The 25,302-nt window shown below is 37.0% G+C and overlaps 1 protein-coding gene and 1 non-coding gene across 2 annotated transcripts in view; both read right to left on the bottom strand.

Moving 5' to 3' along the window:
* The window catches only part of sqa (spaghetti-squash activator), a 28,404-nt gene extending 11,479 nt beyond the window's left edge, over positions 1-16,925 (bottom strand). Inside the window, exon 1 of the mRNA XM_064681776.1 lies at positions 16,037-16,925. Within this exon, the coding sequence (XP_064537846.1) occupies positions 16,037-16,070 (34 nt within the window). The 5' untranslated portion in view covers positions 16,071-16,925. The remainder of the gene's footprint in view (positions 1-16,036) is intronic.
* A 4,343-nt stretch (positions 16,926-21,268) lies between these two features.
* On the bottom strand, positions 21,269-21,341 carry TRNAK-CUU (transfer RNA lysine (anticodon CUU)). Its single transcript has one exon. It is a non-coding gene; the product is annotated as a tRNA-Lys (tRNA).
* Positions 21,342-25,302: the final 3,961 nt, after the last annotated feature.

Raw genomic sequence — 25,302 nt, 5'->3', positions numbered from 1 at the left:
TAAAATATTTCAACTGCAAATACTATATATATAAATATATACTCAAAAATCCCAACTAATTTAATTAAATTCGAATTCAAGTGCGAACACTTAACAAATGCAACCATCAAAACCATTTAATGTAATGTACGGCACCTTAGAGCCCGACCACGCCCACATCGTGCAGCATTGTGTGGACGTCAAATGGTACTGATAAAATGCCACTCGTTGCAATTTCAATCTACAAAAACTTTGCAAAGTTAATTTATGCACAATATCAAAAGCGCATTTGAGAGGGCGATTGTATGATGCCAAAAGAATAGATTGAGGGTGAGAAGCAGTGTGGTCGTGGGGGGGGGGAGGGTCGGTTAGGGGGTGGAATTAAATGCGAATATATAGTATATAGTATATTTGCATGCGCTCTCATTCAATTGAGTGCCGTTTGTAGATAGCGAAACGAGTTTTTTGTGCCAACGCCGGCAATTTTTGTGATATGAGCATCAGCAGTTTTTCTTTGAATTGCCGAGCATATTCACAGTTTTCCCAAGACGTGGCCCTGCCCCTCTGCCTCTTGCCCACTCTTTAGCATTCTTCTTTTGTGCATTTTGGCAACTGTTGACAGTTTGGCCGCATCTTGACTTTTACTTGTGATCATCAAAATAAAGCATCAAGTTTAAAATTAATTTTCAAATTTATCTCAATTTGAATTTTAAGTGTCTTTAAATTAATGAAACAATTTAATGCTGCCATGAAAAATCTTAAAGTTCGTTTAACAACAAATTGTGCAGCAATTGCGAACTGTTGCACATCAAAATGATAACGGCACACACACACGCATCCGAAAAAAACAACAACAATATTAATGTGTCGTATTATGCATACGCCGCGCCGCGTGTGCCGCAAAAACACAAAAAATAAAATGTATTTTTTATTTAACAAACGCGTTGGCATTTTAATATGTGCGTTAAAAAGTTGTGTCAAGGGGCACGGGGTACGGGACACAGGCACGGGCACGGGGCAGGGTGCTTGTTGGTATGTGGTTTATAGGTTTTTAATAACACTTTTTATATGTCTGACGGCAGCACAACAAATGCTCAACTTAAACTGAACGTTTTGGGCCGCTGGCCCAAGGCAATAAGCCGCAAGTATGTCAAGAATTTAATGGCAAAGGATATAAATCCAAAACACGGCATATTTACACAAAGATTAAGCAAGTTTTATTTGTATATATAGAGGTTAATGTCAAACAAGTACGGCAGAACACACCCAAAGATGTTCCAAGAAATAAATTCGTCTGCATTTCGCTTTCGCGCGATATAGTCACAGTTCCGAGGCAAAGGACTAAATATAATGATAATAACACAACTAAATCTAATAATAATAATAAAGATAATAATACATAAAATCTAAAAAATTGTTTTTTCTTTATGTTTAGTAACTAGTTTGTTAATATTAGGTTCCATCTGAATTATAGAACACATAAATAACTTATAAGTTATTAAATTTATACATTCTGCAAAACACATAGTTTCATTTTAGTTATTCCAAGTCCACTCGTTCCAAAAAATAGTTGATGTTTTTACTGAATTCTTAACCACATAAATAACTTATAAGTAACTTATTTTTAGGTTAATTTAAATTATTCCAATTCCACACGTTTCGATTAGCACATGCTGCGGGATGTCTTATTATATATGTATATATATCAAAAGCGTGCCTGCTTATTTTTGGAATCGCAACTTAAATTTGTTCTTTTTGTCAGCTTTGGGGGCCAGACTACAAATAATAACTGGCATTGCAGCTGACTAATGGGGAAGAGCATATGACAAACGACCGAAAGAATAAAAAATGCTGAAAATGTATGTTATTGTAGTTGTAGTAATAGTTGTTATTACTGTTGTTGTTTCCGCCTGGTTCGTGCACTTTAATCAGCCTAAGTGCTGGCAAAAGCAGAGCAAGAAAAAAATACACCGACTACCACAGGCAAAATTAAAAATGGTAAAACTTTGCTCGTTTGCTGCTCTGATGGCTGCTGCTGCTGTGACTGTGACTGTGGCTGCCATTTCAAATTGGTTATTACACGGAACTTGCCACACACACCAACACACACACCAACACACACACACACGCACACACATTTCGCGTATCTGTGTGAAAGGACTGTGCGGACACATGCTGCAGTTTACGTATTCCTGTCGACTGTTTGTTTGCATTTGCACTAATTGTTTGCCTGCTTAAAAAGCCGAAAATGAGAGTTGCATCATTTTTTTTAAAGCCAACTTTTTGTCATTTCGTGCTGACATTCCACATTCACATATAGTCTATGACCCTTTTTTTATGGCGCAAATCTTTCACCAATGGCGGCTTATTATTATTATTAATTTTATTATTGCAATAATGTTTGTGTGTTAAAAAACAGAAGCTTTGTGGCATAAATGAATTAATTCCAGAATTTAACTTTAGTGTTTGCCTATTAATATTTTATAGGCGGTTTTTTTATTAAATTAAACATGATATTAAACAAAATTAGTTTAAAAAATAAAACAAAAATTAATCTCAAAAGCCAATTACATAAAAAAACATTAAGTAAATGAGTTTTTATGAATATTAATAGAGTTGACGTAGTTGAGGATAAAATGTATATGTATAATGTAAAATACAATTCAATTTTTTATAACAGAAGTTACTTGCAGTTGAATACTCTTTTTTATACCCTTATAGAGAGTATCGTAATTTTGCCATGAATTGTGAAGCACATAGAAGGAGATTCTATACTATAAAGTATATATAATCTAGATCAGCATCAACAGACGAATTGACATAGCCATGTCCGTCTGTTCATTTGTCTGTTTCTAAGCAAACAAGTCTCTCAGTTTTCAAGCGTCTTGAAACTTAGCATAGGTCCGACTTTCTGTTGCAGGTAGTACATTTGCCGAGGCAGGCCGGATCGGACCACTATATCATATAACTGCTATAGGTATTCAGTCGGAAATCAATAAGTACTGTATCGAAGATGTCCTTACTTTCTCGTCTTAAACTAAACGTTTTACTTATTTTTAATTATATTTTATGTTGGTTTTGGCGACCTTTGCATTTTTGAATACTAAGTATTGTAATTTTAAATATTTAATTCTATTTAATAAATATGGATATATATTGGATGCTGTCCAAATTTACATTTTAAGCAATAGTGTAATGTAATGTGTAATGTCTATCTTCCATTATAGATATAAATGAACTTTGTGATATAAGCTAAAAATATATTTAGGCAAATAAAAACTTAAAACAATTTTTTAACGGATTTAATAAATTTAACATATTTCTTAGCATTAACCTTAAGAATACCTGTATTAATCAAAATTCTTAATGGTAGCAACAATTTATTTCTTACAATCGAATGCATTTGCGTCTTTTCTTAAGTCTCTTGCCGATAATCAATTGAACAAATGATAAATGACGAGGCTAAATTGTCTAGGCACAAGATATGATTTCTTTTTTTTCTGTTTTGTTTAAAACAAAAGCGTTCGGTTCAGCGAACAGGCAGCAAATCAATAACAACAAAAATGTCGCCAAAAATCTTTTAATACACGTGCATATACATACATATACATGTTTTCACGTGTTTTTGTATGTAGATACAAACGTATCTGCAGTCACATGGCAGCAGGCAGCAATTCATCTTCATCATTTTTGCATGCCATGCGTAAATCCGTTGCCACGCCCACGAATAATTTTACATAGCTCAAGTGTCGACAACGTATATGAAATAAAAAAGATATATGTATGTATACATATAAATATATGAAAATCGTTAAGGCAAAATGAAAAGTAATAATCGGGAAGAAGAAACCTTGCAAGGCTAGCAATAGAGCCCCCCACTACGCCAGTCAGGCAAGGGAAGTGCCAAAAATGACTGTACATGTATGTGTGTGTGTGGGAGGGTGTGTGTTTGTGACTACCTGTGTGTGTGTGCTTAGCTGCTCTAATGCACTGTCAAGTGTTTCAACTACCAACTGTTCCCAAGTCTTGGCAAAGTGTTGCTATGAACCGCACGCGCACTTTTCAACTTTAGGTTGCATACTTTTGTGGGCCACTTTAATTGCCCATTGACATTTAAATTTATGCGTGTTCGTATCTAGCGCAAAAAAGTGCCAACTAAAGGGGGCCAGGAGCAGGCGGGAATTGTGTGTATGTGTGTGTGTGTTGCTCATAAGATTTTATGATTCTAATGCCGCTTGCCAATTTGAAAGTTGCGCAAGTTGATTATAAGCCATGGCAAGGGGAATGGGTCCCATAACTTTGGCATAAACTTTGCCAGACTAAATAGATGAGCCAATTATTTGGCACATTTTTGATATGCTGCTATGGCAACAAATTCGTTACAGTTGAAGAATACAAATTTTATTTTTTTCTCTATTTTGGGCTATATCTAAGCTATATTTTTATTTAAGATATTTGGAATTAATATGAAAATTCATAATTTATTTTACATTTAAAAATAACGTTTTATTTAATATGAAATTATTTATTATAAAATATGAAAAATATTTTACATTTAAAAAGAACAACTAAAATATTTGTATATATTTATATTTAATATATTTTATATTTATGTATTTTTAATTTATATTTGAAGAATTATTTTGAATGAAAGTATAATTTGTTGCCTCTTATAAAAGAATTAGTCTATCTCTTTTTATTATTTTTCTTGTTAAGCTAATTCATTTGATTATTTTTGGTCCCTTTAATTTAGTATTTTGATCAAATTAAATTAAATTATTTTGTTTATTCAAAATATTCCATACTTAGTAAACATAAAACTAAAACCAACTTTATTTTTGAAGGGTATTTATGTTTCTACTTTAAAGAACATTTTTTTAAGTTAATTTTTTTCGCTGTCTTTATTTTGGCTTGACAGTAGCAAATGAAATTAGCATTAGAAATTTTCATGCAAGTGTTGTGTGCGTGTGTGTGTGTGTGTGTGTGAGGGTGCTACAAATTGAGTGCTGCCTGGCAGAATTTTCATTCTTATTTTATTTTTTTTATATAATTTTATATTTGCATTGCTGTCGTTTTCATTAAGTGCGAAATTTCATTCAGATCGCGCGCTTAACCAAGTTATTTCTATGCATTTCAATTATTTTTGTAGAATTCTTTGGTCGTACAGTTCATTAAGCTGTTTAATTTGGATGGGTCCGCATAAAACACGCATACGCCATGTGAGCGCGTGTGTGAGTGTGTGTGCTGGATGACAAAGGCGTTGAGGTCTGTTGGTCTAAAAGCATTTCTGGCGCGCACATTTCTTAAATTGTTTTTTACCAAACACTTTATGGCTATGCACCCGCCCAATTCGTGCTCGGGCGCCACTGGGCCAAGAGCTTTTGTGGCGTCTTGTTCATATGCTCTACTCACACGATGTTTAGCTAACCCTTTACACATTCATTACGCCGGCTTTTGTGGTGGGCGTGTGCATATTTCGCGCTTATGTATAATCAGCGCTGCTATTCGAGCTGCTCTGTCTGTGTGTGGCACCAAGAGTTTCCTCTTTTTGCTTTCAATTTCAATGCATATACGTGTGTGTGTGTGGGTGCAAAGTTTTGAGCGCTTTAAGTAAAGTGCCATAAAATTTAAATCGACTGAAATGTGCTGCTGTCTACATGATGGCAAACAGGGCCAACGCTAATTGATTGATGTGAACACAGCAATTTTCAAGGCAATTTCAAAGTTCAACAATGGTTCAACAATGCCTGAATATGGCACCCGGCGACACACGACAACCGACAGACGCAGACGCACAGGCCACACAAGATGGATGCAAAGGGCTAGCTGACAGCTGCAAAAGATAAACACAAGAGACTTCACTTCTTTTCAGCTCCTGCCTGTCTTCGTCTACATATTCATCAGCAGTTCCATCTCCGTTTCCACTTACAGATACAGCTTTAGCTCTTCAGCTGCAATCACTGCAATTTTTTCTATATGCCCTTGCAGCGGGTGTTGTCATTTGGTGACTGAGTGTGAAGCAATAGAGCTTTATATTTTTGATCAGACTGAAAACAAAGACAAAGCTTTGCAACCGGAGGATACTATAGTCATATTGAACGTATAATCTATCTAACATTAGGTTTCTAAGTGCAATATATAATTATTTTTGGAGATATCTAGAACCTTATTCATTGGGAAAGTGTATACTACAGGAATAATCTATCTTAAAATGAGTTCTTAAAAGAAAGAGATATCTTAGCGATATCTTAATACCAATTTTAGAAATTTTTCGTGCTTCTAAATTATCAATACAATTGTATAACATTCGAGTAGCTGGCCCCGAACGGAAGCGGCTCGAGCTAGGGAATTTAAAAAATTTGTTTTTTTATAAACTGAAACTTGCGCGCGTTGCCCAAAAAGCAGGCAAAAATAATTCTATATCGAGCCACATTTTACCAAAAAATGGTTTAATCACAAACTGGAAATATGATAAACTAAGCCCTTAGCTGGTTCGCAAACTAAACCTAAACGCAAGGCACATGTTTGGACTGACTGAAAAAGGGCTTGTTAAAAAAGTCTTTATATAGTAAAAAACTAAAAATTGTAAATCTAACAACTCTTTGCCCAAATACCTGCAGGGCATTCAATCTTCGACAATAAGCGAATAGCTCTGGTTGCTTGTATTCAGTTTTTGTTTTTTTTTTTTTGCCACGTCAGCAAGAGGAGCCGTAGATATGGCGAGTCCTTAACTAAACGCAGCGCTCTCATAGAAAATGCAAAACAATTTTAAGGCTGTCTAACGATGTACACGATACGTCGCGTCGCTTGGCTATGGCCGCAGAGAGCAAGACACAGTTCTGTGTGGCAGAGGCAGAGGCAGACACGGCACGAGATGAGGCAAAGATGTGGCGTCGCAGTGAACTCATTAAAAGTTTCGCTTAGCCAAGTTGCAACAAAAACGGCAGCTGCGACAAATGTTAAGCGTTGCATGTGAATAAAATGTGCAATTCCTAAATAATAAGCAGGCCGCAGAAACGCGTTCACCATTTTTCTAAAACAGCCCCCCGCCCCGCCCCTTTAGATAGCGTTTAATTAATTTAATGAGCTGCCATTGCAGCACCACGTGAGGCAACGGTTGCAACATGCCTCGTTGCTGTTGTGTCTCTGCCGTCTGCTAATGACTTATGAGGCAAACAGCCAAACTCACGTGCGCCGCGCAACTGCAGCTCGTTAGCATTAAACCGGAGCTACCTGGCGATATTTTGGCATTGAACCGGGGCCAAAAGCACTGCCATTGAAGCGCGTCAGGCGCTTAGTTAATTATTGGCATTTGCGGTGACCAGCGCAAAAGCGTATTAATTTATAGCACGCATACGCCATGTTGTACACCCAGACACCCATAAACGTTATGATCCCTGCCAACAGCAGCAGCAGCAGCAGCAGAAGCCACGTGGAATTAACGATGCTGCGGCTGAAACCACTTTTCATGGCCGCTTTTGGGACTTGCACGAGTTGGCGGTTCATGTTATTGGATCATAATTTTGATTAAAATGTTGCTGTGCGGTAAACGGCTTAGTTAATAAAGTTTTAATCGTGATGTAGTACAATGATTTTTTGTGTTTTGAAAGCACTTTCATAGTAGAGTTTTTAAATAATTATTATTTATTTTTTACTCATATATATTTACTTCAGTTCTCGCAGTTCTGTGGTTTGTTAGCACGCTTGTCTTGCAATTGTTGTTACATTTTTTTTTTAGAATTTAGGTCTTCGGCGCATTGTAAAAAAAGAAAACGCAAATGAGTTTGTAATATTTTTCTAAGCCCAAAAACTTTCTCAGTCACCGAACTGGCGGCTTCTAATTAGACTTGTGCCATGGCAACGCATTCATTTATCTGCCTTCGTATATTTCCGTCGCTGCCCATAAAACGGAAAACCACTTGAAAAGAAGGCAACGCGGCCGCCACAGCACCATCAGCCACAACAAAAAGAAAAGAACACACAGACATGGGCAAGCAAAAATCAAAGGCGAGGACCAGACGGCTACAGACACCGAGTGAGGGCTGTGTGTGTGTGTGTGTTTGTGTCTATGTGTGTGCAGTTGGACGATTTGTGGCTGCTTTAAGAGCGGCGGCAAACATTAGCGAACACATATTTGCACTCAAATTAAATTGAATTTTAGGCATAATCTAATAACAACAGTTCACAGCGAACTATTTGCCGAAAATGGCGGCTAACGCAAACGGAAATGCATGTGGCGTCTGTAACGAGGGGCTGAGGAGGGGGGCATGGTAGCCATCGGAATTCGGCTGCGTGGGGAAGCAAGATAAATCAATTAACGTGCGGCGGCACGGGCACAAACAAAACAATTAATCAAGATGCAGGTTTTTAGTTACATACGCAGCGGAAATGAGGTAATTGAAAAGCCATCGATTCAATGACAGCATTGAAGCATGTGCGTGTGTGTGTAAGTGTGTGTGTGTAGGTGTGCCTGTTGGGGTCAGCAGCTGGTACATGTTCACACGCACAGCTGACAACAATTTGTTAAAATTTAACGCTTTATTTACTGCTGACTGGCTGAATGCCTGAATGGCTGACTGGCTGCTTTCCACAGGGGGCGATTCGGCGGAGGAGGAGGAGGAGGCACGTATTCTTTCCCGTCTCCTCCGATTGCCAGGACACTGTAAAGTGTCCATGTTGAACGACAGTTTGACATCTCTAAATAAAGTTTGCAGTCTAGCTACGTGTCCACACACACACTCACACACACACACGAACACACTTACACAGAACACGCTTGACAATTTAATGGTGTTGAGGTTATTTATACAATACGCTCGCTGCATCCGTTCAAATATTCATGGGACTGCAGCCAATGACATGACCAGAACCGAGTGTTGGCACATCTTAAAGCGCTTCCCCAATTTCAATTGATGGAGTAGACAAAAGCAACCAACTTTAATTAAAGCAAAATATGTTTTTAAAAACATTTAGCGAAGAAAACCACAGAAAGTTGATATAAATATATATTTATAATTTGTGTTAATCTTATATTTTTATATATTGAAATAATTTACTTGCAAGTCTAAGGGTATTCACTGCCAGCATAGCAAAATTACATGTAAGGGTTACTCATAACATTTACTTTTATTTGTGAGAATATGAAATTTAGTGTTGAAGTAATGCATATAATCAATTTAAATACAAACATGAAAGTTAATTCAATAAAAAAACATATTAAGAGTACACAGTGCAAATTTTTAAGGAAAAGTTACAAATATTTCAGATTTAAATATGGATAGGTTTAAGTGTGCGCTAGTAGTCAAATATTTTTTGAAAAGCTTTCAATGCAATTAGCTGCAAAAAGGTAAATAATAATTGTAAATTTATCAGAGCTCAAAAACAGGACTATTCAATATCAAGCAAAAATAATAATTAATGCCAGGGGTGCCCATTAAATGTTTTTTCAACGAATTTGCCTTAATTCAATATAAAAAATCCCATAAATTTGTGTAAGAAAATGCTTAAGCGTAGTTTGAGGCGAACAGTAAATGTTTGTATTTAAGACCACCTATTATATTACCGCACAAGCGCCCCGTAACCACATGAAAGGGTCATAACTCTGCGCAAAAGCGCATTATATGACCTACCCCCGAACCAGTTCCAGTTGATGGCCAGCTACTTGCCATTGCATTTAATTTGAACAGCACTCGAAATTAATGGTCAGCGTGCGTCGGTTACATAAAAGCGACTGCGTAACGAGTTAACAGATACAAATGTGAAAATGAGAGGAACATCAACTCAAACACTCGTCGCCTTAATACTTACATGTGCACTGCAATTGCCCAAAAGCAATTAAATAACACACACGATAATAATTCGATAGTAATTAACCGGCTTTTAGGGTAAATACGCAAAATGTCCATGTGAATTTGTTTGCTCGCAGCACTCGAGGCTGATCAGCGTTGCGTATACGCAATGTGTTAGCAGATTAGCGAAAAGCAAAATGGGCCATATTGTAATTTATCATAACGGCATATTTGTGATGTATTGACAGTTACCTGAAGCACATAAATAACAAAAATGTAGGGAAATGGAAAATTCGCTCAGCGTTGTTGTTGTTGCTGATGGTAATGCAAATCAAATGAGCTGCTGGCGACCAAATGTGGCAAAGCGTTGAGCGAGTCGAGTTGCAATAAATAAAACAAATGAGAGAAGTGCACTGGCATTTACATAATTTTGATTATTTTTGCAGCTAGCTGCGTGAAGGCACTATCCGAGCTAGCAACAACAGCAGCAGCAGCAACAACAACAACAATAGCAACATAAATGTTTGCAATATGGAAATTGCAGTTTGCCATTTTGGCGCGAAATGTCTGCATGAAAATTGAGTTGCACTGGCAAATGTGTGCATATATATATGCAGTGTGTGTGCGTGTGTGTGTTTGTTGTGTGTGCGTGCTGTGTGTGTGTGTGAGTGTTCGGTTGGCTTGCATTTGGCAAATGCAATCTTAACAAGACTCCTGGTCGCTGGCTGCAATACATTAAATTGCAATTTTAATTTGCTTAGCAGCGCGCTCTCCCTCCATCTCACACACTCTCTCTGTTGTTCTTGAAGTTTTTAACTCTCTTGCTGAATCTAGCATACTCTCACTCGTTTTTGTTAGCTGTCCGTGTACCACATGGCGTATGCGCTACAGCCATACATATATGCATGCACTCACGCCTTGTCTGCAATTTTAATGCTGCCGCTGCTGCTGCTGCTGTTATTGTTGTTGTTACTATTGGTGGTGCTGCTGTTGCTCTTATTCCACCTGCAGCTGCGGCTCAGACAGCCGCCAGATACTTGCGCATTAAAAATTTAAATAAAATTGCAGAGAAACAGCGTGTAAAAGAAATACATGACTGTGGGAATGGTTATTCGGTTACGGCTCAGCTATATGAAAATGGATATTGGATAGCCCCGCTCGGCTGTACGTGTTCCTCACTTCTTCTCTGTGTATATTTGTACTTTCAAACAACAGTTCAATTGCTTACAACAATAAACATCTATATACATACATATATGCTTAAAGTCATTTTGCTTTCAAGGCATTCCCATGAACATACAAGTGCACACAGTGCTTAGCCTTTATTGTTAATCGGTTTTCAGAAATTATGTGCTTTACTTATGGGATTTTCATAATGATTTATTTATAATAACATGTGCACAGGCTTTTATTTAGTTAAATTAGTATTTTATTGCTAAACAAATTGGTTTGTAGTTTATTTATTTTCATTTATTTAGTTAGTATATAGCCAAGAGCTGAACTTCTATTTATATAAAATAAATTACAGCTAGAATTTATGTAAGCTACAGCCTGATGATTGTTTGAAAATATTTCTAACGTGTGAATTATACAAATATTTCTCCTAACCACCGAAATTCCCACAAAGAGAAAAATAAAAAGAATATAAAACCCGTATACCTCCATTGTCAGTCGCGCGGAAAACGTAAAAATATTCATTAAATCTTGGTTTCTTGCCAATATTGGCGCACATAGACACCGAGACATAATCACGTTCATTCAGTTTTTAAATATACATTATATATAGCTGCCAAACGATTCTAAACAAAAGATAAAATCATCCAAAAAGCAAGCAGAGACAAAGAATCGAAATGCTCAAAAGAAATCACATGAGGGAAGTGCACCCAAAGCAGGAAGCCAAATTCTGAATTCGACAGTAAAAATATTTACATAATTAATTGACATTTACCAAAATTATAGTATCTATATATACATATATATAAATATTTATATAGATTGTGTATTCCAAATTGTCGGTGTGTACACAAATTTGTCGATCATTAGTGTAAACTGTAAAAACCCCAAAAACGAAATAGAAGAACGCTCTCTGCATGAGACAGCCGCAAGGAATTTGCAACGTCAAATGAAGTGAATATCAACGAACGACCTTCAACATGAAATGCGACGTAAAATAAATTTATCTCAATTATATATATGTACTACATACATATATATATACCTTTAAGAATACATGTGTGTGTTGTCAGTTGTCTATGCGTTTGAGTGTGTGTGCGTGTGCGTGTGTGTTGGTGTGCTGCTTTTCATTTTCGCTCATTTGCGCTGCCCGCTATTTCGACGGGTTGGGGGAGTTACTCAGAGACGTGAAGTGAAAAATTGTTGTGTGTTTTTCTCCACGTGTAGGTGTGTGTGTGTGTTTGTTTTACATTCACCTTGGCAACGTACAAAAATTAAAAGCAAAATAAAAATTATTTTGATATTTGTGCGGCAAACGCGTAAAAAAGAATGAAATATCTGTCTACATACAGTGAAAACTCGCTAGCTGAGAATGCTATCTACAAATTCTGGTATCTTTTCCACAAAAAAAAAACTAAGCTTCAATGTCATTTTAGTATATGCAATATATTATGGATAAGGCTCAAGTGAAACGTGTTTTATAATTTGAGTTAAATTGAGGCTTAAGAAGAGTTTTAGAGTATTTCGAAAATGATTGAAAAACATTTCTGGAACGGTGGAAAAGTGCTGTTAAAATGGTACGAATAGCATTCAATAGGGCTTCAGTTATATAGTAATATTTATTAAATCATTTAATTTTTAAAGGCTATCTTTTATTTTTTGGCTATATATGTATGTATACGTATAAAACTGTTTGTCCTGGCTTACTGACTGGCTGATTGACTTACTGACCGACTCAATGACTGACTGATTGATTGACTGACTGAATGATTGCCTGACTTACTGACTGTCTGACTGACTTACGGACTGATTGACTGACTTCCTGACTGACTCACTGATTGATTAACTGACTAATAGACTGACTGATTGATTGACTGATTTATTGGTGATCAACGCACAGCCCAAGCCTCAAGAGCTAGGAAGCTGAAATTTTTAATGGGCCTCAAGCTCATTTTCAAAGATTCTCGTTCTTCAGATTGCTTGTAAATTATTTTACTGTGGCCCGAAAATCTCTTAGCTAAATATACGAACATTTGTGCGCATTAAATGACGCCAACATGAGGCGTTGGCCAGCAGTTTAATGCATTTTTTTGTTGGTCGGTTGCTGTCTACATGTTTTTAAATGTTAAAACAAAAATTATATATGTGTATATGAAAATATTGTATACATTATTTAGCTAGCAATTTGTTTGGCTTGGCGCTGATAAAGCAATTGAATTTTTAAATTGTTTGTCTAGTAGACTAAATCGCAGTTCCATTAAATAAATAAAGTAAATTCCAAGTGTTGGCAGAGCTTTAAATAATTTATATTCGTGTGTTTCATAAAAAGACACTGTGAAACTGTATTTACATAGTTTTATTAACGAGTATTTTTAATTTCTGTGCGGTTTGGTAATTTCCGTGCAGTTGCTGTTGAAATTTTTTTCATTTCCGCTTGGCTGTTAAAGTTTGTGGTAGACACAATTTGAGGCAAGTTTGTTGAGAGAGAGAGCGTGTTGAGATCATTTAACAATCCGGCTGGGTCCCTAAACGGAAATTGAGAAATCAGCTTTCGCGCCATTAGCACATAATTCAGCTGTGTCAACAGCCAGACAAAAGCCTACACACACACACACACACACACACACACACACAGAGGGGACAAATAAAAACTGAGCAATTTGCCAGCACACATTCACACACACACTCACGGAAAAGGGTTTCAAGTTCCTCACACCTGTAGCAAAAGTATTTCCGTTTGTTGTTATTTGCCAATTTGAGAAAACGGCCTGGGAAATCGAGCCGCCGCAGCGCAACCCTTTTCTGTTTTTTTTTCTTCTTTTTTTGGCTTATGGGCGTGACGTAGGCGTTGTGAGGTTGCCCGACACTAAATCACGACGCCCGTGTGCGGTCACACCCCGAAAACACGAAGGCAAATACAAGAGCACATGCCACAGCTAATACCCTGTATGCAAGGGCTAAGCGCGACCTGATACTTATTTTGCGAAGTATTTTCACTCAAGTAATTGGGATTAATTAAATGCATACCCAATTATTGAGTTCAGAGAAAAAATTAATTATTTGTATATTTATTGTGTTTCTTAAATATGCAACTGAATATAAATTATTAATAAAATTTATTTAGACATATATTATTATCGATCTTAAGATGTATTACATGTAGAATGGATACAAATTCTGCAGCAATTTTCTTGAGAGTAGTTAGGATTAGTTTTTAATAGAATTAAAATTCAATTGAAGCAATAAAAAGATAGCATATTATATAAAAAAATATATAAATCATCGTTCATTTATATATTTGCTTACCCCTTTCTAAGGAAAGCATTAAGATATTCCAAATTATATTGATAAATAAAATTACTCTTGCTGACACCTTTCTATACACGTTCGACTTGATAAATAAAACGCCTCAATTATATAAAACATCTTTATTTTCTTTAACATTTAAACTCCCAATTAAACCCGCTTTTTATTCGTTTTATTCGTGAATTTTTTATTACAGAGTATTTTGTAGTTTAGCAATGACTTTTTTTAACTTAGCCTGTGCACTGTATAACGTTTGCATTGCTTTTTTTTTTGATTTCGACTCGTTGCCCCTTTCATTTTTCAAATTGCTTCGCGCTTGCCATTTTTCATGCTATATGCTTTTGCCTTTTATTTTGTCTGACTATTTGTTCTTCGCTCCCTCTCTCTCTTTCTGTGTCTCTATCGCGTTCTCTCTTTTGTCGCTCATCCAACTACTTGACACTTCCGTTTCCGTTTGAGTTGGCCTGACATTGTCTTAGGTTTCTAAGCCAGTGCAAATTTTCAAAGCAAAGCCACTGTAGTTACTCTTACGCATACCCGAAGCTTACCCCGCCCGCCGCTGCCCATCGCACACTTTCCTGCGTGCCCATCCTAAAATTTACGTTTGACGTTTATCCTTCAACGCCTTTTGGTTGCCAGCGCCCAAACTTTAATATGAACGGCAACAAAAAAAAAAGCATTTGCTTTCAGTGTTTTATGCGTGAAATTTATTGTTTCTGACAATGAAAATGGCGGCGCAAACGTTTCCTGATCACAGCCCGTCTTATCTATGGACCCTTTTCCTCCCCGGTTTTTCTTGTTATATTTTTTTTGGCTGCCATTGCTCCATTGTCGTATTTTATTGAAATTCATGTATTTTTAAAAGCCTTGGCCATTTGGTAGCTGAGCCGCATTGGCTCTAAATCGTTTAAGCATTTGTTCGGTATTTTGTTGTTTTTCGGCTGGCTTTGTTTTTGCTTGATTTTTACAGATATTTTGTTGTTGTTCGGTTTCGGTTTTTATCTGTGCATTAAAGTTAATGCTTTGCATCATGGCACACAAATGTTTATTGCGCCTGGGCTGTTGGTCCTTTATTAAAGAGTAGTTAGAAGCGATAACTAAATTGGCAAAAGACCCCAAAAATGAAAAGGAACAGCTGCTAATCTACAGATTTGTCTTGATTTGATTTGTCTTTTTGCAGTCGTTCCTTTTTAGCTTTATGTCTTGAGCAGAGTGGGGCCAATAAGAAGTTGTAGTTCAAAAGAAATTAACTTTTATGAAAATTGTATTTTTGTGGAAAGACGAGCAGGATTTTTAATTGATTGACCCGCTAAATTTAATAGATATAATGTGACATATATATAACATCTTATTCACATACTCGACTTTACTTTTGTGCTTTCACGACCGACCTTGTCCTTAGCTTATCACAATTTTAAATAGATTGTGAATAATTGAACTAGTGCAGACCCAATCAGCTTAAGATAGATTCTATAAATTATTGTCTATAATAAACTAGTCAAGAACTATTGTAAGAGCTTTTTAATGCCCAATTTACAGCTGTAATCAAACTCATATTACTTTCCGGCGTATCAGTGGACAGGTTTTTTTTATAGATATTTGTAAGGCACTCTTATCTTATCAAATATCACTTGTCACTGATACGGAATACGCATACGCAGCGTTGTCGTCGTTTTTCTATTTTCACTTTGTTCAACTTTATCAGCCTCACTATTGACTATTCCCCTTTAATATATATATATATATATATATATATATATGAATTAGTTAGTAACTAGTTAGCGACTTACCGCCTTCCGGCTCTGAGTCATCGATGTAGATCATTTTGCTCTGACTGCGTCCCTTGGCGCTGGGTTCACGTAGACGAGTGCCCGTTTTGGCTGTTTTGCTTTACAATATATACGTACTTGAGATATATTTAAAATTGTTTTTTATATATTTTTTTATTTGTATGTTTGTACACACTTGTTTTTGCTATTTGCTGCTATCTATAATATTTCACACAAATTTTTTTTTATAACACAAAACATTTTCTTTTTGCGTTGTGTCAAAAATAAATGATTTTCTTTTGACTGAACTTCACTTCGCAGCAAAATTTTGTGTTATTTTGATTTATTTATTTTTTTATTTTTGTTTGCAATATTTTTTTTTATTATATTTTGCTACGCACTTAAAAAATGACACAAAAAATTATTAAGCTTTGCGAATTTTTATATGATTTTCAGCTCCGACTTATGGCTTAGGACACGTTGCGTATGTGTAATATTTGAAAAAGTTTTTCCGTTATTTCTTTGATTTGCTTTTTGAGGGGGGATGGACTCGGTTTTGAGCTGAGGCTACCTTTGATTGCGTGCTATTGTGTCATCGTCATCGCGAGCGAGCGTTGTGCATCAAACTGTTTTTGGCCTGCGCCACATTATTTGATTTGGGGCCCCGCATTGCCAATATTTTTCTTTTGCCTTTCTGCTTGCCGCTCTTTGGCGCTCAATTATAAAGGGGTGTATATGTGTGCGTGTGTGTGAGAGTGTGCGAGTGTGCGAGTGTGCTTGGCTGATTGCTGATGGCAGCCTGGCTGGCAGCAGGGGCGCCGTTGTAAGGGGGGCGGGCCTGGCACGACTTGTCGCCGATCGACTCGACTCCGACTCCGACTCTCAGACTAGCCCAGTGCCAGCGCTCGCGAACGTTTTTGTTCTATATCTATAAATAAACAAAGAAACAAAAAAAAAAAGATACAAATACATTGGGCCCACGAGCTGTGCTCGCTGTTGCCGCTGCTCTAGCCAGCGTATCTGTATCTGTATCGTTCTGTCTGTTTAGTTATAAAAATAAATTGCAAAACAATTTGTATGTTGCGCTCTCTTTGCGGCTTGTATTTGGTAAACGAATGAAAATCATTTTCCTTGCTGTCGTTTAACACATTTTTGTAGTGTGTGAATTTTCTATTTTTTTTTTTCAATTTTTTGGCAGCTTTTTGCCACCTACTTGTCGTACAGTTATGTATATATAAATATATATATGCCCTGGCAAATGGCTTCCTATGGCCCCCGCCTTTGCCCCTTTGTGTCTGGCGTCTCTCTCTCTTATCTGCCGTTTTCTGTGCGCTTCGCAACTTGTTGCCGCTTTCAGTTGCATTCTTTCGCTGGGCATGTGTCACGTTTTTTTTTTTGTTGTCGTTGTTGTTGTTGGCCAAAAAGTTGTCAATCGCTCAGTTGCTTGTATCACACCATTGACCTTCGTTGAGATTTGGCTTATCAGGCCCAAGTTTGTTATGGCCCATCAATACTTGCTAAGCGCTAGCTGTCAATAACTTGTGTTTCAAAGATACAGCAAATAAAATGCAGCTGTTTATTGTGTTGTTTGTTGGATCGACTATATGGTATTTTGGGCGCTGAGCTGTGTTTTAACTTCCTGGTGAAATTAAATACGACTGATAAATACATTTTTGTGATTTACTTTTTACAGCTTGGTGAAAAAATGCCTTTTGGCTGATATGAAATTTCTTTATGATTAAATGTTAAAAAATGTAACCCTTGGTTCATTATTAGAAATTTCTACTAGATGTCAATAAAATATTAGCATGAGAGTGGAATTTCGTACTTTATGAAATTTCAAGTTAATTCGCAATAAATAATATATATCTGAGTTTCTAAATTTGCTGCTCAATTTATAGTTTGTTAATATTTCTTGAGAAGAAACATAAGCTAAAGCGCTTTTAAATGTTTGCGCAACTAACATAACTCACATCAAACTCAACTATGCCAATCTAGCTTAGCGATCCGTAGTAGATCTTTAGCTATAACATAAATCAGTCTAAAGCATTTTTGGGCCACCCTTAGAACAAATAAGGAGAAAATAAGTAAGCTTTGACAATTATAGATCTGCATCTTGAATAGTTACACATAGAATCCTCTTATCGGTAGTGCCCGACTAACGGATACCCTAAACCTTCTTCTGCCAACACCAAATGCAGCTCTCGCTGATGAGGGAGGTTAGTTATAAATTGAAAGATACTATATACTCTGTATATACTATTCTAAAAGCTACATGTCAATTTTGGTGCCTTTAGCTCTTAATACCCAAGAGATTTGCTCAAAAAACCGGATATCGATATCGATTTATATCGATTGCTTGAAAACGGAGCTAGTTATCGATTGTCGGATAGCACGGGCGCTAGGAGGACCTACCTTCAAAATGTTCAGACTAGCTCTCATAGGTTCTAAGATCGACACGTTCATACATACGGACGGACAGACAGACAGCGGGACAGCCGGACAGACGGATCAAAGTAACTAACTTTCTTAACACTTAGAGATTAAACTCTATTATTTTGGGCTTGCGCTGTTTTTCAAATTTAATTCGTTTAAAAATAAAAGAAACCAAACATCCAAAAAGAAATACTGTCTACTTGAGCAAAGAAAACTTGATCTTATGATAATAATGTAGATTAAAAATAAAAACAAACTCGCGGATTACGCATTATGACTGTGATATTCAGTAGCCCCGAAATTCCTCGCATATTTAGCTTTAGTTAAATTTTGTGTTCGTTTTCTCTAAACTCAAGTGTGAATCTTAAATATTTGCCAAGTACAAGGCTACTTGGCCATTATCTGGCCAACATTATTAAATTACGCTTTGCTATATTTATATGGGTTAACATCATGGCCGATAAGAGCCAGCACACAGACTCACACACACACACTCCCACAGACACACAGTTGTGGGTGCAAGTTGAAGTACTTGTAGCCTATCTTATCGGACGGAAGAATGCTTAATTGCCGGACAGCCGGGCTATAAATGCGTCATGCATTTCAGTATAATAGATGGCTAGCGAGAATGGGGAGTGGGGGAATCGGAACTGCAGACGTAGGCAGCTCGACTAACTGCGTTTTGGTCTGCTCTAATTGGTCTGTCTTTGTTGCAGGCGGCTAACTTAAATTGCTTTAAAATGTAAACAACAATACGCACTAAGCCGACAGAGCAAAACAGAAGCCTTGGCAGTGTAAAACAGAAAAAAAAATTACGTATACGCCATGTGACTGGGCAGCAGGCCGAGTGGACAGCGAAGGCAAATAAACAAAACGCTGTCTGCGAACGTGTTCCGACGCGTTTGCGGCTGTGAACAGGACTCTATAGAGCTCTGGCTTAAAGCTGCAGGAGTGCGGTAAAGTGGACCGGCGAGTGAGCCGAAGAGTGGGCTGCCGAGTGGGTCGGAGCGTGGGTCGAAGAGTGTGCCGGAGCGTGGGCCGGTGAGTGGACACTAAGCCACGTTTTGATTTGCAAAGGTCCGGCAAATGCATTCGGCTTTGATGCACTATAAAGTGACTTGGGCGAAGGCAAACCGTTTTAGTCCAGCTCGAGCTTTGTTTTAAATAATGCAAATCCTTAAATGCGCTAAGCGCAGCGGGTGCTGCCGCTCTCTATTCGTGCTTTTTTATGCGCGCTTTTTTTTCGCAGCTGCTTTTCACTTGGAAATCGAAAATCGCGCACACGGCACGTTTTTGTTTTCCGTTCGCCATTTTTTCTCTTATTGTTGTATTTTGGCTAGGCGTTGCCTAAAATGCTTTCGTGATACAAAAAACAAATCAAACAGCAAAACTTTTGTTTGTTATTTAGTGTGCACGAAATCATTTAGCGAGCGGCAGCTCCTGCATTTTCAATTGTTCAGCTTGTTTTATTTTTATTTGTTTTTTTTTTTTTTGGGGATTTTTAAATTAATTTTTTGTTTGTTTTTATTTTAGGGCTCATTTTTGTTGTAAAAATGTTTACATATCAATGCTGCACACTTTTTTGCAAATATTTTGACAACATTTTCAATCGTATTTTTTTTGGCTGCACTCCGCACGGCTGCTCATTGCACGCTCAACTGTTCGAAAAACATTTAGTTTTTAACAATTTCAATCAGGTTTTCGGGAGAGCGCTTTTTTTCGGCCTGCCAACGCCTCGCGGCTCTATTTTCGTATTGTTCGTGCACAATTTTCGAAACAGTTTTCATGTGTGTGTGTGCGTGTGTGTGTACCTTGTGCGTGCGCTTTTATATTTTGATGACCAGCACATAAAAATTTAAGGGGGTATATTTAGTTTCTGTGGATTTGTCAATTGCGTGCATTTAGTAGTGTTTAATATATTTTCTTTGTTTTTTATCTACAAAAGAGATTTTCGGATTTCTTCCCATAATTTTTAAACACCCGTATAGGGTATCATTTCGTCGAGCATACGTGACCAATAACATTCTCACTTGTTTTGTAATTTTCATGCGGCAACGCGGACTGCGTGCTGTTGGCGCAACACAAAGCCAATATGTTTACCTCGCCAAACTTCTTCGGAGCTAATAATAAACCGAATCTCTTGGCGTTGCATGCAGCACAGCAATGGTCCATTAGCACCAATTCTGTGTGGGTGTGGGCCTTTGGGGGCCGGGCAACGTTTGCCGTACGTGAGATAAAACAGGAAAACCAAACTGTGGCTGAGAATTTTTCCGTTTTTTTTTCTCTCTAAAAGTTTTTGGCTTTGCCAAGTGCGACAGGTAGTCGCCAAAAAAAATGTATGTTTTTATAGTCAAAGTTGGCGAGTTAAGGAAAAATATATGCTTTTGTGTATACAACATTTTAATGTCATAATATATACATAGTTTATTATTTTAATATCGTTATTTAGAAATCTGTAAAATGGCGACTTCGTCCTGTAGAGCAATGGATAACACGTCTAAATGAGGATCAGAAAATTATTGATTCGACTGCTGGATGAGAGATCGTAATCGAAGATATTTTGATAAAGCACAATTATTTCGTAAAGTAAAATTTCCTTAAAGTAATTTCTAATATTATTCAATAATATTTACGGTCGATAATGTCAAAAGATCTTTTATCAACGCGTTAAAACTTATTTTCTTCAAAATAGTTTCTAAAATAAGTGTGCTTATTATTGTTATTGTAGAAAAAAGTTATGCATTATATTATATGAAGTTAATTTATTAATTGCAGATAGTCAAATCTTAAGAAAGCAAACTTAAAAAAGTTGTGTCGCGCCCAACGTGGGGCTCGAACCCACGACCCTGAGATTAAGAGTCTCATGCTCTACCGACTGAGCTAGCCGGGCTTGGTGGTGATCTAGAGCCAAAAAGCAAAAGTATAATATAAAATATGTTTTTAATTAATATAGTCTTTCAATTAATATATTTAACATAAGCTTGTGATCTAGTTGAATTTTATTGATTAAGTTATTTTACTGACTTCCAGTCTCTTCTGCTCGTTTCTACCAACGCACAAGGCAACCTTGATCTGATCTGCACGCCCAAAATGACACACACACATACGCACACCCAGGGGCACAACACAGAGCACACTCTATTAATTTTACTCTTTCCCTAACCACATGGCGTCTTCTATCTTGGCCATCTATCCTAATTCTAGCTGTTCGCCTTTCATCTCAGCGTGCGTTTTTTCGAGTTGTTGTTTTAGCCGCAATTATTTTTCTGGGTCATTAATGGCAAATATGCAAAGTATGTAGACAAATGGCAATATAAATTATTTAATTTCCACAAACATATATATACGCTTGAATTTTATGCTATATGGAAAAATATTTCACTCGCTCGCTTTTCCTCTCACTAAGGTCGTCGCCGAGTCGTTGACTGCAGCTGTGGTCGAATTTTGTTGCTCTTGTTGTTGGTTTTGTAGATGGCGCCGCATTTTACGACAGTTCACGCACATAAGTAGCTATATATATATATAAATATAGATATATATATGTGTCACTGCTGTTGGCGCTGGCTGCTTGATGCTTGCTTTATTATTAAAATTAGTGGCATTTGGCCTTTTGCAGCGCGTTGACAGCCAGAAATCAATGTTAACGTGGCCCGAAGCGCTACAAATTTATGAGCCTTGTGGACCTTGTCGCTTGAACTTGTGTCAAAGTGGCACAATGACAAAGATGCGCAATCACAGTGGCCAGCAAATGCAGCAGTCTCTAGCCGTTGCTGCTGCTGGCATCACATGTGCCAGAGGGACAAATTGAGTGCTGGCTGTTGCTGATACCCTGTAGCGTAGCAGGGATATTAGTTTTACTCAAATACATTTCACTTTTAGCACGTTAATATTTTGCCTGTAAGATGGGGCTTATAAGATATGATATAATTACAAAAAGTCTTTGAGAATACTTTTTTAAAAAAAAAAAATGAAGTTTGATTTTATGTTAATAATATTAATAGATTTTATTTAATTTATATTAGTTAATTAATAAATTAATTTTTAATAATTTCCATTTACATTGTTGTCGCAAAAGTAAAACATTCTTTGGAGCAATTGCTTTATTTTTTTCAGCACCAAATTTCTAAGCATGTCTTTTAATCATTTTTCAGAACCTAATTTTTCGAATATATACAGATCTTATTATTAATTCATATTACAACATAGACAGGTGTAAATTGTATGTTTGGTATAATAGAAAGTTTGTGTGCTGTAGATTTCTTAACATATTTTGTACTTAACATATTTTGTACTTAGTCTAGCTTAAGGATAGGTTAGAAGAAAAGAAAGTGGCTTCTTTTTGCTACTGGGACAAATTTTATACTCGTCTCTCAAATAAGCAACAATGATAACTACAATTCTAACTATAAAAGTATGTAATTAAAATTTAAAAAAAATAATTCTGCAAAAACTATTGTAATAAGTAATTCACATTTATATATTAAACCATTTTTCTGTAATAACTGCTTGATGGACATCCGTATTTTCATCATGTTCTTCATTTATTGCCTATTTGATTTGTTGTTGTTGTTGTAAATGTAGTGCGATGTGTTTGTTGTTTATGTGGCCTACTTCCGGCGACTCTTGTTTACATCTGATTGGGCTGGCCACGTAAACAAATGTACAGGTAAGTATTTATAGGTGCTTGAATTGAATTGGATCGGCCTTTTGTAGCTGCGTCAACAGCTAAAGAATTTTGCTTGATTTGCGCTGCATGTAAATAAATTTAATTGACATTTTTGTCAGGCAGCTGAGTGCTCGTTTATCATTAAAAAAAAGAGGGGGTAAGACAAACATATAAACAAAATTTATATAAAATACAAATTATTGCCGGCCTGGCCGAGTGGTTTTCATATTCTATGGCACTTTGGCATTTCTGAGTTGAACCGAAGAACTTTTGCGGCTAACCGCAAAAACAATTTAATTTGATTGCCTTTTAAATCCTTGGGGTATTTTTCTGCTGTGGGGTGCAGGAGTACGTCGACTCTAATCCTTTTCACAAAAGTTTCGTGTCTCGGCACGTACTTGCGGCCACGCCCACACCTGTATACGGCTGCCACTGCTGCTGCTGTCATGAATTGCAGAAAATTTATTTTACCACAAGGACTGCTGTGGATGCTGTGTGGCCAACACGGATTTATGCCAAAAACAAACAAGTTTTGTTTATGTATTTCGATAAAACTTAAAGTCAAGCATTCATTCATTGATAAATTTAAACATTCCTTTAACCGAAAGGTCACACCAATGGATTGGCATGCCAGAGCGTTGCACACACGCGCACAACTTTTGTGCACAAAGGCGAACAAAATAAATATTTATGAATTGCGCACATGCCAACGCAAATGGCCAGTTCAAGTTGATGACGTTACTTCTACACACCCACACACATCCCCACACACACCGATACACACGAAACGCACGGAAACGGAGAGCTTGTGCGAGAACGCATGAGAGGCGGAAGTGTAGCAAGAAAATAAATTTAACCGCTGCGCTTAAAAGTATCCAATGCCAAATTGTGCAACATCAAATGAGCCGATGCTGGCAAAAGTGTTGCATACTTTCAGATGCAAATGGAAATTCCTTTTCAAATGCACTCGCTGCCACGAAAAATGTTCTTTGGTTTCAGCTTCAGAAATTTAGTGCAATTGAAAGCTGTAAATAAAAAATAGCAAAATATTCTCACATATATTTAAATTAAATATTTATTATCTGTTTACAATCTGCTCAAAGGTTGAAGTAAATGGATATTAGGAAAAGACACGAAATGTGTGTTGGACATTTAAGCTACCGCACATGTTCAAGTCATGCCTGCAGGCAATAAATGGGAAAAGCTTGTATTAGGTGTATAGAATATAATGTAATCTTTGTAATATTCGCAACTTCATAAAAGAACAATATACATATAATGTGTACAGTATCCGCTCCAACAACATAACTTATAATAAAAAGAATAGCATTCTTATCAGGATTGCGAGTAAGGAGCTTGTCTTCAGAGTACCTACTCGACCACATTCTTGTGTATGTTTGCAGGACTTGATGCGTTAGGTAGATCCAGTCTACATATTGATAATGGGGTCAGCCAGCAGTCAGATAATTTCAGTTGAAAGGCTTATGAACATGAGTCAAAAAAAAAATAAACCTTTTATCACTCTTTTATCCTAAGGAATTTGTGGACGTTCTGCGCACTGCTGCGTCTTGGTAAATCATTGTCCATAATTATGCACGTGCTCGTGCAAGATAATGCAGGAAAAACAAAAACAAAAAAATTGAAATAAAATTTATGGCAAATGCAGCAGCCATAAATTGTTAGCGCTAAAGGGGTAAAGGGGGCCAAAAGCCGTTTGCAGGTGGCTGCAAAATCTCATCACAAACGCAACAACCAAGAAAAATATTGAATGCAATTTTATTTACCACACACACGCGCACACTGGCAGCAGCAGGCAGCAACAAGCTGCAGCTGCGGCGACCGCAAAACGCATTTTTTGTTGACGCAACTGCCGCACGGCAACTGAGCTTTTTAGGAATATATCATATTGGGTATGCGTGTGTGCGAGTCTGTGTGTATGTGTGCGTGCGTGTAACTATGCTACTTAGTGTCTGTTTGCATAAAAAGAGAGAGAGAGAGAGAGACTGCTTATAAGTTGCCTGTCACACACACACATACGCACGCTAGCCCGAAAGAAATCGCATTTCCTGTCGCGCAAAATGAGGCAAAACGTCAGCCGCAACCGTTTGCTGCACATTGCTGAGCTATTGCTGCGGCGCCACGCCCAGTGCTTCTTGGTACAGCTGCTTGTGGCTGTTGTCAATTC

This window comes from Drosophila montana, unplaced genomic scaffold (genome assembly GCF_035044405.1).
Source record: "Drosophila montana isolate Dmon_TW-CO22-7 unplaced genomic scaffold, ASM3504440v1 contig_2438_1, whole genome shotgun sequence".
Classification (NCBI taxonomy): Eukaryota; Metazoa; Arthropoda; class Insecta; order Diptera; family Drosophilidae; genus Drosophila; species Drosophila montana.
Note: the sequence above shows the minus strand (reverse complement) of the source record. Positions and strands in the feature narration are given on the sequence as shown.